General features: G+C 46.0%; 2 protein-coding genes across 2 annotated transcripts; one reads left to right on the forward strand and one right to left on the reverse strand.

Moving 5' to 3' along the window:
* Positions 1-8551: 8551 nt before the first annotated feature.
* LOC133908948 (WAT1-related protein At5g07050-like) lies at positions 8552-10796 on the reverse strand. Its single transcript, XM_062351183.1, has 5 exons — positions 10437-10796; positions 10259-10321; positions 9896-10012; positions 9390-9807; positions 8552-9301 (listed from the first exon to the last, which is right to left on the reverse strand). Exons 1-5 carry the CDS (start codon positions 10628-10630, stop codon positions 8903-8905), a joined length of 1191 nt encoding a protein of 396 aa, XP_062207167.1. The 5' UTR covers positions 10631-10796; the 3' UTR covers positions 8552-8902.
* A 9080-nt stretch (positions 10797-19876) lies between these two features.
* Positions 19877-21652, forward strand: LOC133908949 (cytochrome P450 CYP94D108-like). The gene has a single exon (XM_062351185.1). It carries the CDS (start codon positions 19948-19950, stop codon positions 21484-21486), a length of 1539 nt encoding a protein of 512 aa, XP_062207169.1. The 5' UTR covers positions 19877-19947; the 3' UTR covers positions 21487-21652.
* Positions 21653-23128: the final 1476 nt, after the last annotated feature.

Genomic DNA, 23128 nt, shown 5'->3' on the forward strand with positions numbered 1-23128 from the left:
GCTCACACTTGCTATTTTTCATATGTCATGCAACATTTATGGTGTTGCTCAGTGGGTGAAGATGTTGAAGACTATCAAGATGAGGATATGATGTTTTAGGCGTATGTCTTTCGGTCGGTTGCCTGCGGTGTTGTTGAGCCCTAGTGCTTATGTTTCGCTACAGATATCTATATAGAAGATAATATATGTCTATTGCTGTAAGAGTTAAACGTTTACTTTATAAAAGTATTGCTTTTGTTACTTTACCTGTAACGTCCTTATGTGTGTTAAACATCATGGGTATACAGAAGTCGTATCTGGTTTTGTCCATTAAAATCAGGTGTGACAAGAACCGGAGTAACGTCCCATGATGGCGACACCGCCACATCTGGAATGGCTATCAAGGTCACGTTCGAGGGGGGTCGTCATTCCCCCCAGAGGCTCCATGACTTCATGGGCGGGGGACGAGGACGCATCCACTTCCATGCCTCCTAAGAAACACCAGATAAATTAACGGAGGCCATGATTCCTTGTGCATCGCCACAACAGAATAAAAACCCATGGGCTGAGATTTTCCTTACCAATGCCCCCGGTCTCCTCGGCCAAAGGGATCATAATGTCCTCATCATCAGAGAGGTTGGCGAACCCCCACGTTGCATGAAGTCTACAAAGGCTTCACCGCCTCCCCCGCTAGTTTGGTCATGGCTGGAAGGGTCTAGAGGAGCCTGACCTTCTCACAGTCACCCCCTCTGGGCTGGGTTTCAACCTCGGTTGGGCCACCTATGGTACCAGTGCTCCTGGCCTATCTCTAACGCTTCGTTCCCTCCAACGACGCCTCGGATGACTCAGCCATCGAGCTAGCCTGCGAACCTTCGGAGGTAGGCAGGGACAGAGCCCGAAGAGAGCTCACAGGAATTACGGAGGCCGCGGCACCAGAAACCCTACACCCTCGCTTCCTGGCAACCCGGGGCTCCACCAGGCCCGGCCACACCGGAGCCACCACCCCAAGGTAGAGGCAGCCGCAGTTGTATCACTCCCAGCTCTCGACTAGCTTCATACACTGGTCCCGCTCCATGACAGCTGGTGGGCCCAAGAACTCCTCCATGATTTTGGCCGCTCGCTCCAGCAGGAGGCAATAATTTGAAAGAAAAGGGTGTTTCACATCCGCGGATTCCAAACTATACAACAAAGAGGACCCACCAGAACTGATAGTGGGCCCGGAGTACATGTTTGGCTCATCCTCCCCACCTTGTTCAAAGACATGATTCCAGTCCGCCTGAAGGGGCAGGACACACAGCATCATGAACTCCTCTACGAGATCGCGCATACTCTTCCTCCGGGCCACCTTCTGGAGAAGCACTAACCTCAAAGCAAAATGTGCGTCGAAGATATCCACCACTGGGGTCCAAATGTACTCAATGGCCCGGTTCGTAGAGCGGATGGGGGATCTGAAGCCAACATCGTAGTAAAACCACCACTCTGGCCATCCGATGTAGCACCGGTTGTTGATGTCCTTCGCCGAAAACGCATCATTGTACTCCGACCGTAGCTCGAAGTTCACGCTGCCCAAGTTGAGAGCCTTTTTCTCCCCGTCCTCCATCTATATCTTCGGTTGGCAACTAGCTTCATGGATGAGGGTTAAAGGTCTGCTCTTCCTTCGCATCCCTCCGACCACAAGGCCCACTCAAAGATGGCCAAGCGGACAATGGCGTTGGTCGATAGATGCAGGAGCTTCACATAGAAGTAGCAAAGCACCCCCTCAAGGAGCGGCATGGCTGGAAGGCCAAGGCCCGTGTCGAAAAAGACCTCAAACACCACGGTCTCGTGGCCTAGAGGCTCCGGAACCACTTCACCCCGTGGTGCCCAAGGGTGGATCCGGAGGGGATCTTTTCCTCCATGACCATCCGGTCGAGCTCGGTCTTGGTAACAGTGGATTCCCCCAGCATGATGGTCTGTCGAGGATGCTTCTGGCTGGCTCGATGGCGGCCCAGGCAGTGGTGGAGGAATCGGTGTTGCCTGAATGACCACCGCCCCACTCACATCAATGACCCCACCCAACGACAGCATGTCAGCCCCATCTTGAGCACCATAACTAGCCATGAGGGTCCCTATGAGGTGGTGAGAAGCGATCTACGATGGTGGAAGATGGGAGTACTATGGAGGGCAGAGCAGGCGTGCTGAAGCAAATGTAGATGGGAGCAGAGGTGCAGAGCAAGGCCGTCGCTTGGCCAAGACCCTCTCCTTATAAATCTAAGGGAGGAGTTATTTCCCCTAGGGAAACGCGCACGCATCCCGTCCTTTCACCTATGAGGCCACAGTCATGTGGGAGCGAAACCGCCCCCCACGACCCTCCAACGACGAGACGCCACATGCTCCACTACCGCTTCACAAGGTGTAACCATGCCACTAACCGTAGATCGCATTTAATGCCCCCTCTCACAGGTGTCATCAGACGGTCAGTTCAAACCAATTGGACTAGAGTTTCCAAAATAATTCAAGCAATATAAAGGACCAGAGGCCATTAGCTACAGAGCCAGGAATCGCGGAAGCCCTGCTCCGAAAAACTGCGAGACCGACCGCTCCGCTGGCTGCCCGCGCGAGGGGCTACTGTTGGATGTCATCATTAAGGACCCCCGACGCTCCTAGCCCCGCCAGCCTACACCTGTGGACCATGGGTCCCCAAAAGCCATGCAGATCTCCAAGCTCCGGAAGCCTCTGAAGCCTCTCGAAGCCCTAGTCCTTCAGATCCTAGCAAGCTCCTTGAAGCACAGGGATGAGTCATCAGGTCTTGGAGAAATATCAACCAGAGAAGACCTGCCAGCCATCCTCTGCCTCCAAGTAAGTGACTAGCATTTAATACCGATGCAAGTGGAGACCGTTCTAACATCCCAGCGCAAGTGGGAGTCAGACTGACACCTTGGACAGTGCGGCGCCGCAATAGGCGATCGGCTGAGTACCATACCCTTAAGACCACTTGCACTATTGTATTTCTGTAGTAGATAATATCTTCTAATTATGGGTAAATGCATCCTACCTAGACCTATACTGTGTGATTCGACTGGCCCTAGGTCCCTATGGTATAGTAATAATTTGTATCACTATCTCTGTAAGAGCATACTTATACATTTACACCATGAACAATACTATAAATATAGACCCATGGTCGTCAGACCAGAGGATGAATCTTTTTTACTATCAACATATTATTGGTTCACCTTTCTCTCCACTTCTTCTCCAAACTTGAGTCTCCTCTCTAGAAAAGACTCTCGACGCACTTTGTTCATGGAAGACATCTTTTCTTCTGCCAACATCTGGTGTGTATTATCTTCTGATCACTAGACCCTCCGATGTCCATAACTCCTCTCTCCACTGCAAACCTTCTGAAAAATACTCCGGTGTTACTCCTTCTGAACATCGGACCATCCGATCTATACAAATCCATCGTCTAAGAAATACATATCTCCTGCAAAACGCTTTGGTGTGCACATTACCTTAACACCGGAACATCCGGTGTGTTGATTTGAACCACCTCTTCTGAGTTAAAATACTCTGGTGTGAATTCTTACTGAGTACCAGACCATCCGGTGTGTGCAATCTTTCTGAACTCGTCCAATTCAATATTTCTTGAGTTCATAGAATCTATTAAAACATATTTTTGACAAACATATTAGTCACATTAGCTATACTATCATTAATCACCAAAATCACATACATAATAAAAAGACTATGTTCACTACACGTGTCCACTGGCCCAGTTCTCTCTCCGCCCTACCAGTGAGGTTAAATTTTGATGCGTGCCGAGAGAAATTTGGCGTGGTTTTGGGCACTTTCCCCTGTTCGCCTAGCTCCCCAACGCACTTCGTTCGCCGAGTCGCCGTGATTGGACTATGCCACGCCACGCCACACCACATTTGTTCTCTCGTCTGATACAGTGGATGCACGATCAATTTTGGAGCTTTGCCAGTTCACGGCGGTTGATTATTAGGCTACTTAGTAGTATTAGGAGCATTTTAGCGTGCCTATATTGTGTCTGTTTTTTTTATTAGATAGAGTATGATAAAAAAAAACTAAAAAAATTAGGTTTATTAATTTTGAGCATGTCAATATTTATTTATGAATTTATCAATATTTAACATATTTATTTAATTACGGAAAAAACAGTGGTACTTTCATGTATTCACATAATTAACATGTAGACGACAGTAATACAAACCTAACTAATTTTTTTTAGTTTTAGATATTTTCCTATATATTTTAGATTATGTTATCAATGTATATTATTACTTTCGCTATTTTCTAGAATTTTGCAAAAAAAAATTATGTATACATACATACATATATATGTACATATATATATGTATATATACGTATATGTATGCGTACATGTACATATATATATGTATGTACACATACACATACACATACACATACACATATATATCTATATATGTATGTACACATATGTGGAATCCACGTAAACAATATCCACAGTAACTTAAACTCTTAAAATTACTTTAAATCTTAGTCCTTTAATATATGTAATAGATTTGGTTTCTTTCTTTCTCCAAGAAAACCTTATGTGATGTTCGGAACTGTAAGGCCAATGACCCAATGATTGAGCTCTTGGGCTAAACAGATAAATAGCTCAAACCTTCTCTTACTGTTCGATTGCAGTTTTTCTAAGAAAAGAGATTACTCGGTTTTTATTTGAAAACCAATAAAGATCACTAACAGACAACATTTGATCTTTTCGACTAGTCTCAGACTAGTAGCCTGAGCCATATGTCTAGTTCCAAATGCTAGTTAGGACTTGGGAGTAACCTTTGATCTTGCCGACTAGTCACTAGCGCACATACATATCCGTATATTACACTCATTCCTTTCTAAGACCAGACAACTACTATTTGCAAACTCTCCACATTTTTTTTTAAAAAAAGAAAGAAATGCAGACCCAACAATGCAAAGCAAATGAATCTGGCATTGCTTAGCCTGATCGATCTCCAGATCTTGTTACATTCGCAACTCATTAATTCCCTCAGACGCCAACACCAGATTATTCTATGATCAAAAGAGACTGAAAAGAAAGGCATCCTTTTGATTCGCATTACGTTGCAGCCTCATTTCAGTCAGTGCTATCTGAGTAGGGAACCCTTAGGCAAACACTAACTATTACGGATGTGGAGTCTTCGGCAACAACAACTTACAAGTTTACAACTGCGCCCTGTTGTGCTGCATGCATAATAAACAAGCACGAAAGCGTCCCTTCCACTCTGCTTTCTGACGTCTCCCATGTAATGCGGCCTTCATTGTTCCCCATCTCCTCCTGAGAGCGACGCCGGCGCCTGTTTGGCGCCTTGTAGGAATCGACTAGCCAGCTTGCCATAGATTGGTTAGGTTGCTGCATGCGTAAAGCATAAAGACGTGTGTAAGCACTGCAAAGGAGTTCAGGTTTGGTGAAAAGAAGAAGCTCCTGTGGCCAACAAAGAGGTGCGTGGCTTTGCTCTCTGCGCGATGGGCAGGGGTATGTGGAGAAACGTTGGCGCACGACGCCATACTCAGCGTCGGTTAAGTTTATCAGGGCTCTGCAATATCTGCAGGATGTTGTTTCCGTGCAGGTAACTCCGGTAGTAACACTTCCACTTAAAGATATCAAGGTTATTAATCAAGCAGATTTAGTGCTTATAAAGGCAAAGCTGATGAGGTTTGACATTAAGAAATGGGGGGGGGGGGGGGGGGGTGGAGGCGTGGCACCAAATCTTTGTTCGATTTGGCATTCGCGTAAGGGGCAGAAAATTCAGTGTAACCTATCACTTCCACTCTGATCTCAACAAAGAACAGGCGAATTGCCATTGTGAGAATCTGCAACTGCAAGTGTACTGGGCCAAGTGGCACAATAATGAAAGATGAGAAAGATATACTGATCTGAACAGGCGACTTGAGAATTCAGTGTAACCTATCACTTCCACGCTGATCTCAAGAAAGAACAGGCGAATTGCCATTGTGAGAATCTGCAACTGCAAGTGTACTGGGCCAAGTGGCACAATAATGAAAGACGAGAAAGATATACTGATCTGAACTAGCCGGATGTAGCGATCTATTTATTGATCTGCAAGGTGGATTTGGACAACCGACTGCACAGAGCAGTCTATATCCTACCAAGTAAGCATATCAGAAGTTATCTGCTTCAAATTAATTTCATTACCTGTTGAAGATCAGGGGCCTATAACAATGAAGCAAACGACTACTAGCAGACAAGAGAAGGTACCGATATACACATATGGAAGAAGCCTTCTAATTTAGTTCCAGGTAGAACAGTTAACCTTGGATGATTTTTTTTTCTTGGCGAGGAAACTTTGTCTTATTAAAAATATACCTTTTCTTGATAAGTGATATGTTATGCTGTCCGCACAGAAACGCCAGCCAGTCAGCCACGTATTCTGCCATGCACGTCCGGCAGTAGCGACAAAGTCCCCAGAGCTGGCTTTGACAAGTATCCCAACAAACGTTCATGGACTCTTGGTTCAGTACATCAATCAGTCATCAGATTCTCCTGCAACGAATCGCAAAGTTATGCCTCAATTTTCACGCAATAAAAGCGATTTTATTTTGCTGGGACTTTGCAGCCGATCGAGCAAGCTAGGTGCTCTGATAGTGGAGTCTGAATGCAAGCGCATGAACCCCCCACTTGATTTGGGTGACGCGATACATGCTCTTGCACAATTCATTTCATAAGTACAGCACCCAGTGATGTTGAAACGGACAGCTGTCGGATGAATGGAACACTACTGTGCGCTTACATAAGCACTTCGCTTTTTTGCACAGTGAGAAATAAATGTGTATGACGTTTGACTAAAAAATATTGATGCACTAGTTGCTAATTTGCAAATTTACAGATGAAGGGCAATGTACAAGGATGCTTAGATAGATACTTAAGTTGCATTCGGGCGCTAGTCCGGTTGACAAACACAGCGCGAGTGTTTAAGTTAGTTCGTGTTTGAGCTGGAGCGCTCGCACAGGTATGAACAGAGCGGGCACATATGGAACGATCTCGCTCAACCCTATAAAAAAAAGTCCGTGAAAATTGGTTCCACTGTTTTTAAAAAAAAGATAGATACTTAAGGAGAGAATAATAAAGCACCCGCACAAAAGCCTCAACCTACAATAAAAATAATTATTTTACAGATGTTTATGTAGTTTGACAAACTTAAGAGTCCATTTAAGCATCTACTAACACAACGCCGAAGATAGATTCCCAGCAATTTTTTCAGCTCGGCCGGAGCGCCTGCCCCGGATCCGGAAGCTGTTTTTCCATGTGTGTGTGCCCCAGTCCTGGCGTGGAACGCCTCCGCAAGCGGCCAACCCTTCCCCGGAGCGCTCGTGTTGCCTCCACCATGGCAAGAAATTGGCGTAACTGCCCACCTAGGAGCTTTGTATGTGGCCTAAGAAAATGCTACATATAATTGTAAACAACCGGTGGGATTCAAGATTTCAAGGCCCTTAGATCAGTTGCTCAGAGGGCTAGAGATTTCCATATTAATCCTTCAGCATTTTTAATAATAGTGATGAATTATATTATTAATTGAGAGAACAAGAGAATAATCTATGTATACCTTCTATTCTTTCACCACTGTATATTTATATAGCAATTGTAATTGTATTTTTAAATATAATCATGCCCATCATAATATCTAGCCGTGTATTGCGCAGGCAATTCTGATAGATATTCTCAGAAGTTAGGATGAGATAACACTTAAGTTCTTGTAGGAGCAACTCTAACCAACTCAACTTTTTGCTCGCTATCGTCAAATTTAACGATTCGGACAAAAACAACGGCTCTAACCAACTCTCTACCACACGTCATTTTTAAGGCTCGCTATCCACTCCGCCTCGTTCACCACATCCAGTGAGCAGGAGAGGCTCGCCATCTCCAGCTCACTACAAAGAAACGAGACTATGACCCGTGGACCCGCAGTGAATAATACTCGACAGCTCCCATTTCTTTTTACATCTTTTCTGTTTAAAACAATGGTGTTCTGTTGCTCTAAAAATCATATAATTTTTATACGTATATTATAATCCATATGAAACTTATTTTAATTAAATTCATCCAAAAAGCCTATGTAGAATTTAACTAAAATTTTCCAAAATAGACCACTTTTATGACTTCTAATAATTGTTAGAGCCTCAAATAAATTACCAAAAATCTGAAGAAAAAAATCACTGATATTCTTCTTATATGATGGACTAATTTCTAAAATTGTTTATAACCCTAGGTTTTATGGTAAAAAAAAGTGAGTTCCTTTGTAATACTCCATTTATATGCATTTTTATCATTTCATGTGATATTCTTCTTTAAATTCAATTTGAATTCAAATAAAACTCAAACATATACAAAATTTAGCCGTTGCAAATATTTTTTTATTTATATGATACTAATAAAAATAAAATATAAGTGAGTGTGATTTAAAGGCGGGATTTAAGGAGTCGATTAGAGCGTATAGAAAAATAGAGAAGGAATCTTTTAGAGAGACTCTCTATAGAATAAGATTTAGCAAGTCGGTTGAAGATGCTCTAAATGAATACAATGTTCATGGCATAAATGACAGAACACGACATTTTTTCTCCCAAAACAAAATGAGAAGAAAATACAGGTTAAATATACTAGTAGCTAGATCCATCAGATTACAAAATGGATAGCAAAATTTAAAGGGCACAGAACAAAATTATTCCACTCCTCCCACTCTGCAGTGCAGTTGCAGCCTCTCTCAATCATCCGACCCTAATGCACGCAACGTCAGTAAACACGATCATTGCAGGGACACACCCACACGCACACGCACATGAGAATACGGTTAGCACTTGGACAACGCCTCTTCCACCCAGCTAGCCGCGCTCAGCTGAACACTTGGAGTTGCAGACTGCATCAAACTGCACTAGCTCCGTGTCCATCGGAGGATGGCTTCACCCCATTTGCCTTCTTGCACTCCGAGTCATCTCCAACAGCGCAGGCGGCGGCGATCTCCTTGACGAACGTGGCGTCATCGTAAACTCCGCTCGTCTTGGACGCCACGGGCAGCTCCAAGGCCTCGTCGTCTTTCTCCTGGGTCTCCTTGTGCTTGCCCCAGAGCACGGAGTAGAGCCCGATCACGATCAGGACGGCCCCGAGGACGCCGCCGAGGAATATCTTCTCGGCGAGGATGAAGGAGCCCATGACGGCCACGATGATCATCATCAGGGGGCTGAACGCCGACGCGAACACCGGCCCGGTCTTCTGGATCACCAGGCCTTGCACGTAGTACGCTATGCTCGACGTCACAATGCCCTGAAACATCAGATGCATGCAAGATCCGTTAGCACTTTATCTGGCGCAACAATTATATATGTTAAATGCCAATCGATCGGAGACTCACTGCGTATGCGGCGGCGAGGAGGTTCATGTCGAAGCCGATGGTCCAGGCGGAGGGGCGGTGCTCCATGGCGAAGGTGACGACGATGGCCTGCAGTGTGCCGACGAAGCAGATGAGGGTGGTGAGGGAGAGCGGCGCCGCGTAGTGCTTCAGGGTGTGCGTCTGCAGGATGAAGAGCGAGGCCCAGGCCAAGGTGGCGATGATGACGAAGAGCGAGCCCAGGAACCCCTCCTTGCCGCTGGGGTCGATGGCGGCGACCGGCGCCTCCCCGCCGTGGCCGTGCGGCTGCACGTAGCTCGTCCACGCCATCTGCATCAGCGGGCCCTTGTACAGCGTCATCATCATCGCGCCGGCCACCGTCACCAGCGTGCCGGCCACCTTCGCCTGGCACCTCACCTTCTTCAGGTCCAACTTCTCCATCCTGCACACCGATCAATCGAACAATGTTAAATCTGAGCTCCAAGCAGCTATTTTCACTTGTGCTCATCGCATTTTCAGATGATGTATACCTGAAAATCACGGCCATCACGAAGGTCATGGCGGGAAGGATGTTGCTCATGGCGCACGCGAAGGTTGGGCCTGTGAACTTCAGACCGACGTAGTAGAAGTTCTGGTCAATGACAGGCCTGTAATTAACAACATGCACGAGGTTAATCACATGTTATTACTACTTCACAAAAGCTGACAATTAGTTCGTGACGTACTACCACTAGTCAGTACTAAACACGTTTGCTGCAGAGACCTTTTCATGACAAATAATGGAATCTTAAAATTGGAGCGTCCACTTATCTCTGTTTTTTCTCCTAAAGAGCTCAAGTTCGGTACACAAAATGACAAGACAAAAAAATTATTTGTTAATAGTGTGCACTAACCCTAGTAGTGCCAGCACGAAGATCTGGAGGAAGACCGACCATGTCATCTTGGGCCTCACCTTCCTGCCATGTCCAATCAAGTGATGGTATGATCAGCTTCGGACGAACTACTGTGCATTTGTAACAGAGCAGAGGAATAATTCAACTTGCTCCCGTTTGTGGAATTTCAGAAAGCTACCTCTCGAGGATCAGAGCGAACGGAGCAATGGAGATGGTGGCGAAGGCATGGCGGTAGACGACGAGCACGTAGTGGCTCATGCCGTGGTTGAGGGAGACCTTAGTGATGACGTTCATGCCGGCGTAGCCGAACTGCAGGGAGATCATGGCGATGTAAGGCTTGGCCGTCTCGAAGAAATCACCGTAGCAGCCCATGGTGAATGACTAGGGATAACAAGCTGCAAGCTTGGTGATCAGCAAATGGCCGGGTAGCTTGGGGCTGGAGAACTCAAGGAGCAAGACAAGGCCTTGAGCTGAAGGAGATGTGCAGGGTGCACTGCTCTATTTGTACTGCTCGCGGCAGGGGCATCTTGGACAGTTCGAGCTATTTCTTCCGATCGAGTAAGGCCGCTGGCCGGCCCATCCACGTTGGATCCGTTTAAGCGCAGACGTCGGCCATTTGCCGCGAGTGGCTTCGCCTTCGTTGGTGGCAGGGCGGGCCCACCCATCAGTTAAAGGAGTCGGTAGGCTTCTGTTGAGTTTCCTGATCGGTGGTGAACACCACCGGGACAAACAAAGAGATCTTATTTTAAAAAACATCAGTACAACTGTATATTCATATCACGATACATGTATTCACATAATATTTACTGAAGATTGAAAATATAGAGCTTAAAAATTGACAAAATCATCATAAATATCTCGCTATCGATAATATATCATCTACTTAAAAAAATTACATCTTAATAAGACACATAAAAAATAATTATAGTGTTTGATCCCGATGAGTAGAGAAATAACCACCTCCACTAGCCATCCAAGCCTAAGCCTAAAACAAAGAGATCTCGACGGCTTCTTTAAGTTGGGATAGTGCTGCGGCATCAACGTAACAAGTAGAGCGGCAAACCATCAGAATTTGGTCATATTTGACATGAACACGAGGCAACAAGATGTACATATTCGAAGACAGGAATCAGCAGAGGTATCTCCGGTGTCGCAAATCACTGTGTGCTTGTAACCTTGAAGCGATCGATCATCAGATAAGCAAACATCTATAGCCGACACGCATGCTTGCCTGCTAGTATTTCGAATGTGGCATGCAAAGACCACTCATTGTACACATAGGGAGGTCGATCGTATTGCAGAACTCGTTTTTCTTCAAAAGTATTTCGAGCAAATTAAGCTACAATGCCATTTCCATGGACATGTCGCTGTCGAGGTGCTAAAGGAGGGACCATTACATTCCAAGGCACATGTTTTTCTTTATAAACAAATCGTAGCCACAAGAAGAAAATAATACACGGTGGATGCAAGCGGCTTCGGAAAGCTACGTCTCCAAAACAGAAGCGACCCAGAACCAGACCTGAGTGCGATCTATGATGGACCATATTATAGTACCGGACTTGATGGTTGTCTCTGGCTAGGTGTTATCTGTTATCCCTCAAAGTCAGCAAATAGCTAGATCGATCGAAGAGTTCGTCTATCTCCTCCGCTGATCTCAACTCATACATAGCTAGACATCGATCGTGCCTGTTGGCGCCGTTCTCCTTTTGGCTTTTGCTCTTCCAAAAGAACAGAAGAGGAAATTGAGACAGAGTTACATGCATGAAGCCACGAACAGAGCTGTTCAGATGCATTGCACCCGCTTTTGCTGCGTGTGTCCTCTTGCACTTTCTTTCTTGGGGCACACCAGCTGTTCAGAGGAGAAGCTGGATTTGACTTGAAACTTGTATATACTAGTAGTCCAAAACCAACTGGATTTGACGGTGCTAATCTCACCTTTTCTGACGGGAGCTTGTCAGTGCTAATTAACACTTGAATCACATATTATATATACATAGTAGTACTACTACTTACGTGTGGTAGTCTAGTTGTTTGACAAGCCACATGCATTGATCTAAGCACCCTTAAGCAGGGTTTTACTTATCATTTTTGAAACGGTAATCGCTCCCTAGCGGTAACCGAAAATATACGGTTATCACGATAACCGCTCAAAATTCGGTTGAAATTCACACAAAAATTATTTTCTAAAATTTGAAATTTAAACAAAAATACCATATTCCCCATTCGATAACCAGTCGAATCGGATCGGTTACTGAGCGATTTTCTCGAATTTTCCGTATTATCGGTAACCACACGGTTTTATCGGTAACCGCTCGGTTTTCTCGATTTATCGAGCGGTTTTCTCGATTTTCAGTTAAGTTCAACAAAAACCCCTAAAAATTAGCTTAATCTTGTAAAATTAATAACTAATTCATCTGAGATTAAAATCAAGTAAAACAAATTTTGTTGGTTTCCATGTAACATGATCTACATGATAAAAGTATTTATACTCATAAAAAAGTTAAAAATTTTCTATGAGAAAATGTAATTGTTAAACCAAGTTAAATGCATAGTTTACTCTTCGCTAATCCAAAAATCATGAACCTAATTTTTTTAGTCTTCTTATATGATCCTATGTCTTTTAAAAATACATGAACTCATGAATTAGTTACTGTAACATGCAGGATTGTGTAAATATGTTGTGACTAGATTAATTCACAACCGACCTATCACACCTCTAAAATTAGTTAAACCACTTTTATTAGTTTATTTATACTATTCTTTATGTAGAAAAAATAATATTAGACATGAAAAAGTTAATTACAGTGTTGTTTCTTAATATTTTCACTTTATGCTTGTGAACTTTGTAAAAATTATGGAGAAATTAATAAAACTCTAAATGAAATGAAATCAATTTTAAAGATTCTCTTAAGATACTTCCTACACAAAAAAAATATGTGTTTGCGTGTTAAGCTTTTTCTTAACCTAAGTTAATAATTGAGCCGCATGTTTCAACTTTTTTCATTTTTTCAAACTTCCTCCCTATAGAATATGATGCAAATGACATTATTTTTGAATTTTTTTTCACATAAGGTCTTAGAATTATCTCTAGTTTTTTTTTATTTTTTTGAATTTTTTTTTATGTTTTTGAATTTTTTGAATTTAAATTCGATTATTGTTCGGTTTCTGAAACCGGACTAGAGCGGTAAGTTCGGTAACCGCGAATTTTGATCGGTTACTGTCGATAAATTGAACCCTACCCTTGAGGTGCTAGGTAGCGACGTACGCATGCATACGTAATGACAGGAGACTATAGCCTATGGGGATTAGGAGTGGCAACGAGTTAGATTGGAATAGAGTGCAGCAAGAATACATCCGATCTGAAATCCGACCCGGATCTACAAATCAAACCAAGTGCAAAAGAACCCCACCCTTAGCCCTAGTGGGGACTCAAGACCTGACAGGGCACCCGTCGCCTGTTGCGCTTCTTCTAGCTTCTTCCGGTGGCACGTAAATCTACGGGACGTAGGCAGCAGCGCTGGCAGTCACGGTGGGTCAGCGATGGGGGCCTCGGTGGCTGCTGCTGCACGGCGGCCGCCTGATGGGCCATAGGCACACGACAATGGCCAGCGACGCATAGAGTTGCGGGTCATGGTAGCCCCTAGCAGGTGACTACACCAACTAGTGTGGCTTGGGGAAGGCAACGACAGTTGGCAAGTGAGACACCAGCTGATGTGGCTTGGGGAATGTAGGAATAGGCCCAAGATATGGACTATGTGATGATGGGAGAAACGATGACGTTCTAAGAGGGGGTAAATTAGGACACTTAGAAACCTAAATCAAATTGACTCTAAAAACTTCATAAGATAAATCTATCTCAATTTTTATCTAAATATGCTCTAGGTTATCTAGTGTGTCTAGTCTACTGCTTAAAAGGATTGCAATCTACTATAGCAAGGTAAATTGTAAGTATGTAAATATGAAAACATAAATAAGGTAGAGAGACAAACTCGACATAAGAGATTTTTATCATGTGGTATCGATGGCAGGAATATCACCCTTAGTCCACGTTGGAGCTCTACAAAGAATATGCTCCCGGTCGGCACCCAGTCACGGCTATTGAGCCACCAAGTCACAAAAATAATATCTCAATCCGGATGAGCCACCAAGGCAAAGCCTCACCACAAGTCTCTCTTCCGGTCTCTTACCGTTGTGATCATTTCGAAGCTTGAGCCACCAAGTCAAGGATCTCCGTGTCCCCGTACACATTTCTTACCGTCACTCCACACCAAGTCGGAGGGTCAACAAGCTTGAGCTACCAAGGCCTAAGATGTCAGCGAGTCACCAAGACTTAAAGGCACTGACGTACCACTCTATACAAGTTAGGATCACTCGTTGATCCCTTCTTCAAGCTGCAGCACCTAGCTACAACTCACTCTAGGCCTATAAGCACTAAACACTCTCTAATCTTGTGCTTAATTGCCTTAGATAATCACTTTAAGCATTTTAGTGGCTTGGATGTCTTCTCAAGTGTGTATGAGATTCCTCTAGACTACAGCAGCATGTCACACCTTCAAATGACTGAGTGAAGGGGTATTTATAGCCTTAAACCCGCCAACTAGCTATTTTTTCAATGGCTCAGAAAAAACTGTTAACACTGGATGATCCGGTAGAACAGTAGTATTAACAGCGAATCATCTGGTGAGTACAAACTTAGAAACTAGCCGTTAAAACTCCACTCACAGCCTCTGTGAACACCGGACAATCTGGTATGCCTTCGAATCTATCACCAGATCATCGGATAGTCCGATGAGTTATCTTGAGTCATCCGAGCCTTTGAAGCCTCTCTGTGTAAAATACTCTGGTGCATTCATTCGGTGTTCATTTCATTCACACCGAACCATCTGATGAGTTGAACCTTCTCTTTTTTTCCCTGAAAATTCTCTGGTGCAACTATCTTTGTGATCACCGGACTATCCGGTGAGTTAATCTTCATTCTTTAGCAATTGCAGTTGCCTCTGCAAGAAATACTCCGATGCTATACTCCGGCGTGCACGAACCAAGCACCGGGCCTTCTGGTAAATTGATCTTTAGTTTTCTGCACTCGTATTCTTCTCTGCAAGAAATGCTCCGGTGTTACCCAGTGTAAATCATCGGACTATCCAGTGAGGTCATCAACTTTCTCCTTTTTTGTTAGAAATACTCCTGTGAGTTCAACACATAGAGCACCGGACTATCCAATGAGGCTTCAGCCTTTGTGCACAATGCTCTGATGAGTGCAAACTCCTTTACACTATACCTTCCGGTGAGGTCAATTCTCCTAGGACTTCTCTAATTCAATCAAACTTTGTCCCAATTGTGGTGATTTCTTGATGTATTGTATCCATGATACCTATTAAAATATATTTTTGACAAACATGTTAGTCTTAATGACTATGTTATCATTAATCACTAAAATCATAATTATGACTTAATAGAGCCATTTTTGCTATAGCTGACGTCGCCTCAACCACGCTTGACGCATCTGGCATCTAGTCAAAAACCATCGCGGTGTTGTGTTGTCCCCCAAATTTCCCACTGGCCACCACGTGCGCATGGGTCCCACATGCACAACTGACTCACACAATGCACGCAACATGCCCTATTCGTGCTTTGCAGGATAACACATGTCTAAACCCGCCAGGCCCGTGTGGGACCTGTGGGTGCAGAGGCCACCTCAGGCCCTGAACCTGCCTAAAATTGGACCTGACCTGACAGCCTTAGGGTCCAATTTCCCACCTGAACCCACCCCGTCGGATCTAAAACCCGCAGAGCCTCAACCTATTGCCTAATGGGGATTCTAGGCAGGAGCAGATCCATAGTGGGGATGGAGGGGCTTGGGACGTATTTGGGAGCTTCTCCTTTAATTTTTGGACATCAAATAGAAAGAAGAAGAGAATAAGAAGAAAAGAAGAAAAGAGAGAGCACCTCCTATTTAATGACCCTAGATTCACCACTGATCATGAGATCTTGTTTGTATGATCAAGAGATAACTAGCTAGAGAATCAGAGAGAGGATGCCTAACAGATCTCAAAGGATATGATTAAGCTCAGCGCACAAGCAAATCAACACTAATAAGAACGCATCTGCATACATGCTTGCGTCACAAAAGTCGACTCCAGCAAATTAAAACGCATATATAGGTCCGGCCCCTTTCTAGATCTATCTCGTCATGGAGAACTTGTAATCGGGTGTGGATAGGAACGCACAAGGCAAGTGGCAAATGACTAGCTAGCCGGACGCCCTGATTCGGAATTGAATTAGTTAGGCGAGGAGAATGATCGGTTTAAGCCATGCTTTTAATCTCGCGACGCTCCGTCTCCTCGCTCTGCTCTGTGTAAATGTGATCGATACAGTCCATAAACTAAGCCCCTCACTTTTGCCGTTCCTATCTCTTCAGCAAGTTCATTCATGTGTTCGTCGTTGTGTAAGCAGGTACCGCACGCATTATTGGATCCTCAAATGCTCACCCCCGTCGAATCATGCTTGCTACTAGCTTGTTAAAGCACCAGAGAGAAAAAAGATTGCGAGCAAAAAGCCCAGAAAGTTTGGGAGGAGCAACAGGTAGCAAAAAGATTTATATCACAGCCCTCTAACCCGGATCTAAGAGGTCACTTCTTTCTTTTTGCCCCGCTACTGTCCACGCTCTCGCCTCCTCACAAACAAGTTAGGAGCTCAATATTCGTTCAGCTGAAAATCTCTAGCGACATGGATGGTTAGGGAAGATAGTTGTATCTACTATCTGTTAAAGATTAAATTCTATATTTACTCTTTGTGTCTTATAAGACAAAATTTTCTTTCAGTAATAGACGATGTACTTTTCGATAACGAGACATGTGATGACTTTATCAATACTCAAATTTTGTACCTCTGATCTTCTTCAGCAATATATTGTATGAGTGCGTACATGTGAGATATGGGTACGTACACGTGTGTCTACAAATTGTACCGATGTTTTTTTTAAAAAAAGAAAAACTCGAGCGTTACTCCTTCCAAACCTACCAGGTGACCAGCATGAGGAGGAAGGCAACGGCCTTCTTTGGTTGGTTGGGACGGCTCAGGATGCGAGTCCACCAGCTTGCGACAGACGATGAAGTTGTCGTCCACGATGATGGGGCCAAGCTCGTAGCTCCTGACCACTGAGTCACCAGATGCCACATTCGAGTATAAAGAGATGGACAGCCGTCTCCGAATGTTGCCGACATAATTTGCAAACCGAAAGTATGCGATGATCACCTTAATTGATCGGAAAAAAGGTCGGCTATACTTAGCGACCAGCGGGCGAGGTTGGGATCAGTTGCTTGCAAAGCTCCACGGTGTGTCGGAGTTGGCATCCGTAAACGCGAACTCTGGCACGCTCGATTCTCGCATTATATTATGCGCTGCCTCCTGCTCTAAGAGGCAGGTGGCGGTTTTTACTTGCAAATATGAATGATGTTGGTTAAATTTGCTCTAGTTTTAGCTTGAGATTCCTCTTTTCTTTGACAGGAACGGCACTTTATTTGACATGTCCCGTCCAACAGCCTGCTACTATCCTAGTCCAGGACTCCAGGCTATGATTTAATTTCGGTAGTAAGCTGGGCTTTGGGCCTCAACTGCTGGACCGTTCGAAATCGCACTTTGCTACGTTCTATCTCAACCATGATAGGCCTGGCCTGGGTCCTCAGATCAGATGATGCCCGGCAACAGCATGAGTTTTGGACTTCAGAGTTGCTATCAAACATTAGTTCGGCCCATCCACTGCTGCTTACCCGTGACAGTAGCAAAGTCTTCTAAAAAAATAAGGCGCAAGTTGCCCTGAAAGAAGAAAGAAAGGTGTCACTTCGCCGCTGATACGATATTAAATATTGATTAACTGAGGGAGGGAGATTGGAGGAGGAAGGAAAGTCAGTTTCCCATCTATAGTAGCAAGAGACGACTCGTCAGACGACTTTGAGAACCAACGTCTATCTTCCAGGTTTTCCCTCCGGCGGCCTCCTCGTTGCCGGCGGGGGTGAGGATTAGGTGGATCGACGTCTAGAGAAGTTTAGATTAGTTAGGGTTTGTTCCTGTGGTGTAATGCGTGGTGTTCTGGTTGGTGGGCTGTGGCGGCGGCAGCGACGACCGGGCTTAGGGCGTGCGAGCCATTTCGAGTTGTGCGTCAGGTGCCGGTGCTGTGCGGTGTCATCGTCTGCAACCTCCCTAGCAAGCTCTTTGGCGTCTGCGCCTTTGCGCCTAGCTTTTGACTTATGGTGGTTCTAAGTAGTAGTAGCAGCTTGTAAAAGTAGCTTTTCTATTCTAGTTTTTGGCAACCCGGCTAGGCTTCTTTCAAGCAAGCCAGGTCGAGGCTTTTGGTCCCTGTGGTTCTCTTCGTCCTCTCCGGCGGAGAGGAGGATTAGTGGGTTTGTTTCTTCCTTGACTTCTTCGGCGATGATAGTGGCGTTGATGTTTTCTCCGGCGATGGTCGAGGGAGGTTGTGTGCTGTTGCGATGGGGGGGTGGGGGGTTGTTCCTCATTCCTTCTGCTGCAGTTTGTTGGTCTTCCGTTCGTTTGGCGTGTGGTCCAATCGCGTTGAAGCATGTTCTAGGCCTCCATCTTCGCTGCTGAGGGTGGAGGTGCTTGTGGTTGTCTGCCTCTTCCGAATTGGGCGACGAAGGTGCTTTTGTTGGTTCACCGTGAAGATGTGCTCGAAGGGAGGCTCTGGGGTACTTGATATTGTGCCTTCTTCATCAACGTCGGGAAGAGGAGTGGAATGGGGAGTGCTCCCTGTTATGGTCGACCTGGGCTGCTCTTTTTACGGGTGGACTATACGGTCGAACCGACGGAGGAGTGGAGGAGGAATACGAGGAGGACCGTGTTGTCTCTCATCTGTATCTTTCTTTCTTCTCTAGAATGCTGTATGCAATTTGGTGATATGCTGTGCTGTCCTTTTAATATAATACTATCCCCTTTCAAAAAAAAAAAAGAAGAAGAAAGAAGAAGAACATCCACTTGGCATTATGGTCAGAAAGTTTCACGTCTTGATCAGCAAGCAAATCTTAAACAAAGCAAAGCATCTGTCGGCATTTGCCGTCTCAAGTCTTGTCACCAATCATTTAATCTAATAAACGTCTGACGACCATATCTAGCGCGTTGGTGACACCAGCATGCAAATCTAAATTTTAATCACGTCTAGAAAATTAGGTTTTTATTTAGATCAAGACTAAAATTTAATTGCATCTTGAAAAATTTAACAGACCAATTTTTTTTCTAAAGTAAAGCTTAGATGAGATTTTTAAGCCTAAAACGCCCGTCTCCCAATTTTTGCAGGCTAAAACTTTGACTCGCTTTAAACCAAACACTATTATATTTGCTCCGATCTTAGTTAGCCTAATTTTAACATAACCAAATTTTGACTTGGTTTCTTAATTCGAGAACCTGACAGTCCTAGCGACAGCTTCCCATTAATTAAACTAGATTAAGCAATGGATACTTCTTTCTAATTTGACCAAGGAGGGTTCTGACCTTCTGCCATAAACCTCTGGGCCACATGGTACCATGCAGAACACGACGCACCAAATAATTGAGCCGAGCGGCGTGCAGCCCAGCGCCCCAGCCAGTGGTGCATAAGACGAGGAGAGACCTTGCCCCTGGGCCTCACATTCCAAGCACAGTGACCCGAATCACTCGCGTCACTCGCAAGCCAAATCGCCATGGAACTCTCCCTGACCTTATCCCCTGCTCTCCAGCTCGTCCTGCTCATCCCTTTATTCCCTCTGCTCTGCTTGCTCTTCCTGCGCCAGGACCCCAAGAAGCAGCCTCGCGCCCATGGCCTCAAGACCTACCCGCTCATCGGCACGCTCCCGCACTTCGTCAAGAACCGGGACCGCTTCCTCGACTGGTCCACTGACGTCATCAAGCGCGACCCCACTCACACCATGACCTTCAAGGCCCTCGGCCTCACCGGCGGCGCCATCACCGCCAACCCGGCCAACGTCGAGCACATCCTCAAGGCCAACTTCGGCAACTACCCCAAGGGCAAGCTTACGGTGTCCATGATCGAGGACTTTCTTGGACATGGCATCTTCAACTCTGATGGAGAACAGTGGCTGTGGCAGCGCAAGGCCGCCAGCTACGAGTTCAGCAAGCGCTCGCTACGGAACTTCGTCGTCGACACCGTTCGGTTCGAGGTCATTGAGCGCCTGCTGCCGCTGCTCGAGCGGGCGGCGCGCGACGGCCGGACGCTGGACGTGCAGGACGTGCTCGAGCGCTTCGCGTTCGACAACATCTGCCGCGTCGCCTTCGACGAGGATCCGGCGTGCCTCGCCGAGGAGGGCATGGACGCGCCCCAGAGCGCCGAGTTCATGCGCGCCTTTGACGACGCGCAGAACGCCATCATGGCACGGTTCATGTCGCCGGTCAAGTCGTTGTGGCGCGTCAAGAGGCTGCTCAACATGGAGCCCGAGAGGCGGATGCGCGAGGCGCTCGACACCATCCATGGCTACGCCGGCAAAATCGTCCGAGAGCGCAGGGAGAGAGGGGAGGCCGGGCTGGCGTGCAGGGACGACTTCCTATCGCGCTTCGCCGCGAGCAGCGAGCACAGCGACGAGAGCCTCCGGGGCGTGGTCACCAACTTCCTCCTCGCCGGGCGCGACACGACGTCCTCGGCGTTGACATGGTTCTTCTGGTTGGTATTCACCCGGCCCGACGTGGAGGACAAGATCGTGCGCGAGATCCACGCGGCGCGCGCTTCCAGCCACGGGAGACCGGGCGCAACGTTCACCTTCGAAGAGCTGCGCGACATGCACTACCTCCACGCCGCCATCACCGAGTCGATGCGGCTGTACCCGCCGGTGGCCGTGGACACGCACGGCTGCAAGCAGGACGACTTCCTGCCGGACGGCTCGTTCGTCGGGAAAGGGTGGCTGGTGACCTACTCCGCGTACGCGATGGCGCGGGTGGAGGACATATGGGGCAAGGACTGCGAGGAGTTCCGGCCGGAGCGGTGGCTCGGCGAGGACGGCGCTTTTCGGCCGGAGAGCCCGTTCAAGTACCCGGTCTTCCACGCGGGGCCAAGGATGTGCCTCGGCAAGGAGATGGCGTACATTCAGATGAAGTCCATCGTCGCGTGCGTATTCGAGAGGTTTAGCTTCCGGTTCGTCGGCGGTGAGGAGCGGCCGGGGCTCGTGCTCTCACTGACTCTGCGGATGAAGGGCGGGTTGCCAATGCAAGTGATCAAGAGGAAGAAGTAGGCAATCTAATGCTACTTAGACATGCCTGCTTGGTAGTCGTTAGTAACAAGTGTATTGTTTTGTGACTGTTCTTCTCACTTGGTCGGAGAAATAAAACGTCAGAAGGGACTCGATGTACTGTATGCCACTTGTACTTATGAACACCAGTTATAAGTGAATTTGAGCATATGAGTTGGGTTATGTTTGATACGGCGATTAATCGACATTATGGAAGGGTACTTCTCATCACTTAATCAGTGACACATTCCGACCACCAAGCAGTGCGGCAAACACGCTCCTGAAGGTTGGTAAATAGTACTCACTCCATTTCAAAATACAAGACGTGTTAGGATTTGCAAAAGTCAAATTTGTAAATTTTGATCAACGATTAGTCAAATTATATACATTTTTAATGTACAGAAGATGTATCAATATTGTAAGACCCCTCATTACCGAGGTCTCCCGTGCCTCCTGTACCAGTCCCTAGATTAAGTAGCTGATACACACAGTACAACAGTTGTAATATCACAATCAAACTTCGTATGTAAATAACAAGATTCTGGGTAAAAAAACTTACAAACCACACTAAATATTACACACATGGCCTAGCGGCCAGCAGAATAAACAACGGAAGCAAAAACCCAAGCCACAAGCAGCGAGGGAGCGAACGCGACCTCAGAGACTATTCTTCATCCCCGACTTCAACTCCTGCGGAGTCAGCATTAGATTCTTCATCTGGACGATAGCAAGAGTGAGTACGAAATGTACTCAATAAGTCCTATACTACTTCAAAGAGTTGATAGATGCATAATGGTTATTTCAAGGATAAGATTTTATGGCATAGTTTTAAGCGAGAAGCGGGTTTTATGCAACCAATTGTATCAACTATGATTTATTTCAAGATATTTTAGGTAGTTCGAAACCAATGACGAGCTGTTTCGGGGGTTTCTCGGTCCTGGGAGGGGCTACGCCTCGCTCCGCAGTCCCTTTCATCACATCTGGTGTACCTCTAGTATCACACAGCTTCTGGCAGAGTGAGCCAGGAACCATATCATATGGACATCTAATCCACACACTCAATCGTCAAAACTCACTCATCAGAAGTCTACTCAAGTGTGATCATTCCTTCGCGTGTCCATGATCGTGGACACGGCTATTCGAATAGGTTTACACTCTGTAGAGATTGTACAACTTTACCCACGCGATACGCTCAGCCTTCAAACGTAGCTAGCGGAGGAGTGAATCATACCGAGACTCTTCAAACACCTTTCTTGCCGGGCTTTTCCACGAGACACACCAAGTTTCAGAGCTGCATGTTCCGAAGGCCAGCCTCCCTTTTCAAGCCTAAGCCGGTCCCTGAACCTCCAAACAGCGGGACAGATAGACCCTTGGCTGCTCGTTGCTCTCAGCCTCCTGGTATGATGCCCAACTCAGTCCAGTGAAGGAAAAGTCAAGTCCTGCCCATACAGGACGCATGGTTGCACGGGGTGACTAAGCATGACGGCACAAGACTCGGTCCTTAAGCGGCCGGGCTAGGCATCTTCATGGGCAATGAATACCATCGTATAACTCAAGCTCCCAAGAGCATCCTCCCCGGAGGACTACTCTACCTGCCTGCGCCAAAATAGTTTTCACCCATTTTTACACATCACCTTCCATGTCT

Source organism: Phragmites australis, chromosome 2 (assembly GCF_958298935.1).
Source record: "Phragmites australis chromosome 2, lpPhrAust1.1, whole genome shotgun sequence".
Lineage (NCBI taxonomy): Eukaryota > Viridiplantae > Streptophyta > Magnoliopsida > Poales > Poaceae > Phragmites > Phragmites australis.

Bases quoted from the DNA above. Each gene is read 5' to 3' on its own strand.
- LOC133908948 (XM_062351183.1), bottom strand. From the start codon at position 10,630: ATGGGCTGCTACGGTGATTTCTTCGAGACGGCCAAGCCTTACATCGCC. The intron at 10,322-10,436 runs GTAGCTTTCTGA...TGGACATGGCAG, and splicing joins TTCGCTCTGATCCTCGAGAG to GAAGGTGAGGCCCAAGATGA. The intron at 9,302-9,389 runs GTGAGTCTCCGA...CTGATGTTTCAG, and splicing joins TCCTCGCCGCCGCATACGCA to GGCATTGTGACGTCGAGCAT.
- LOC133908949 (XM_062351185.1), top strand. From the start codon at position 19,948: ATGGAACTCTCCCTGACCTTATCCCCTGCTCTCCAGCTCGTCCTGCTC.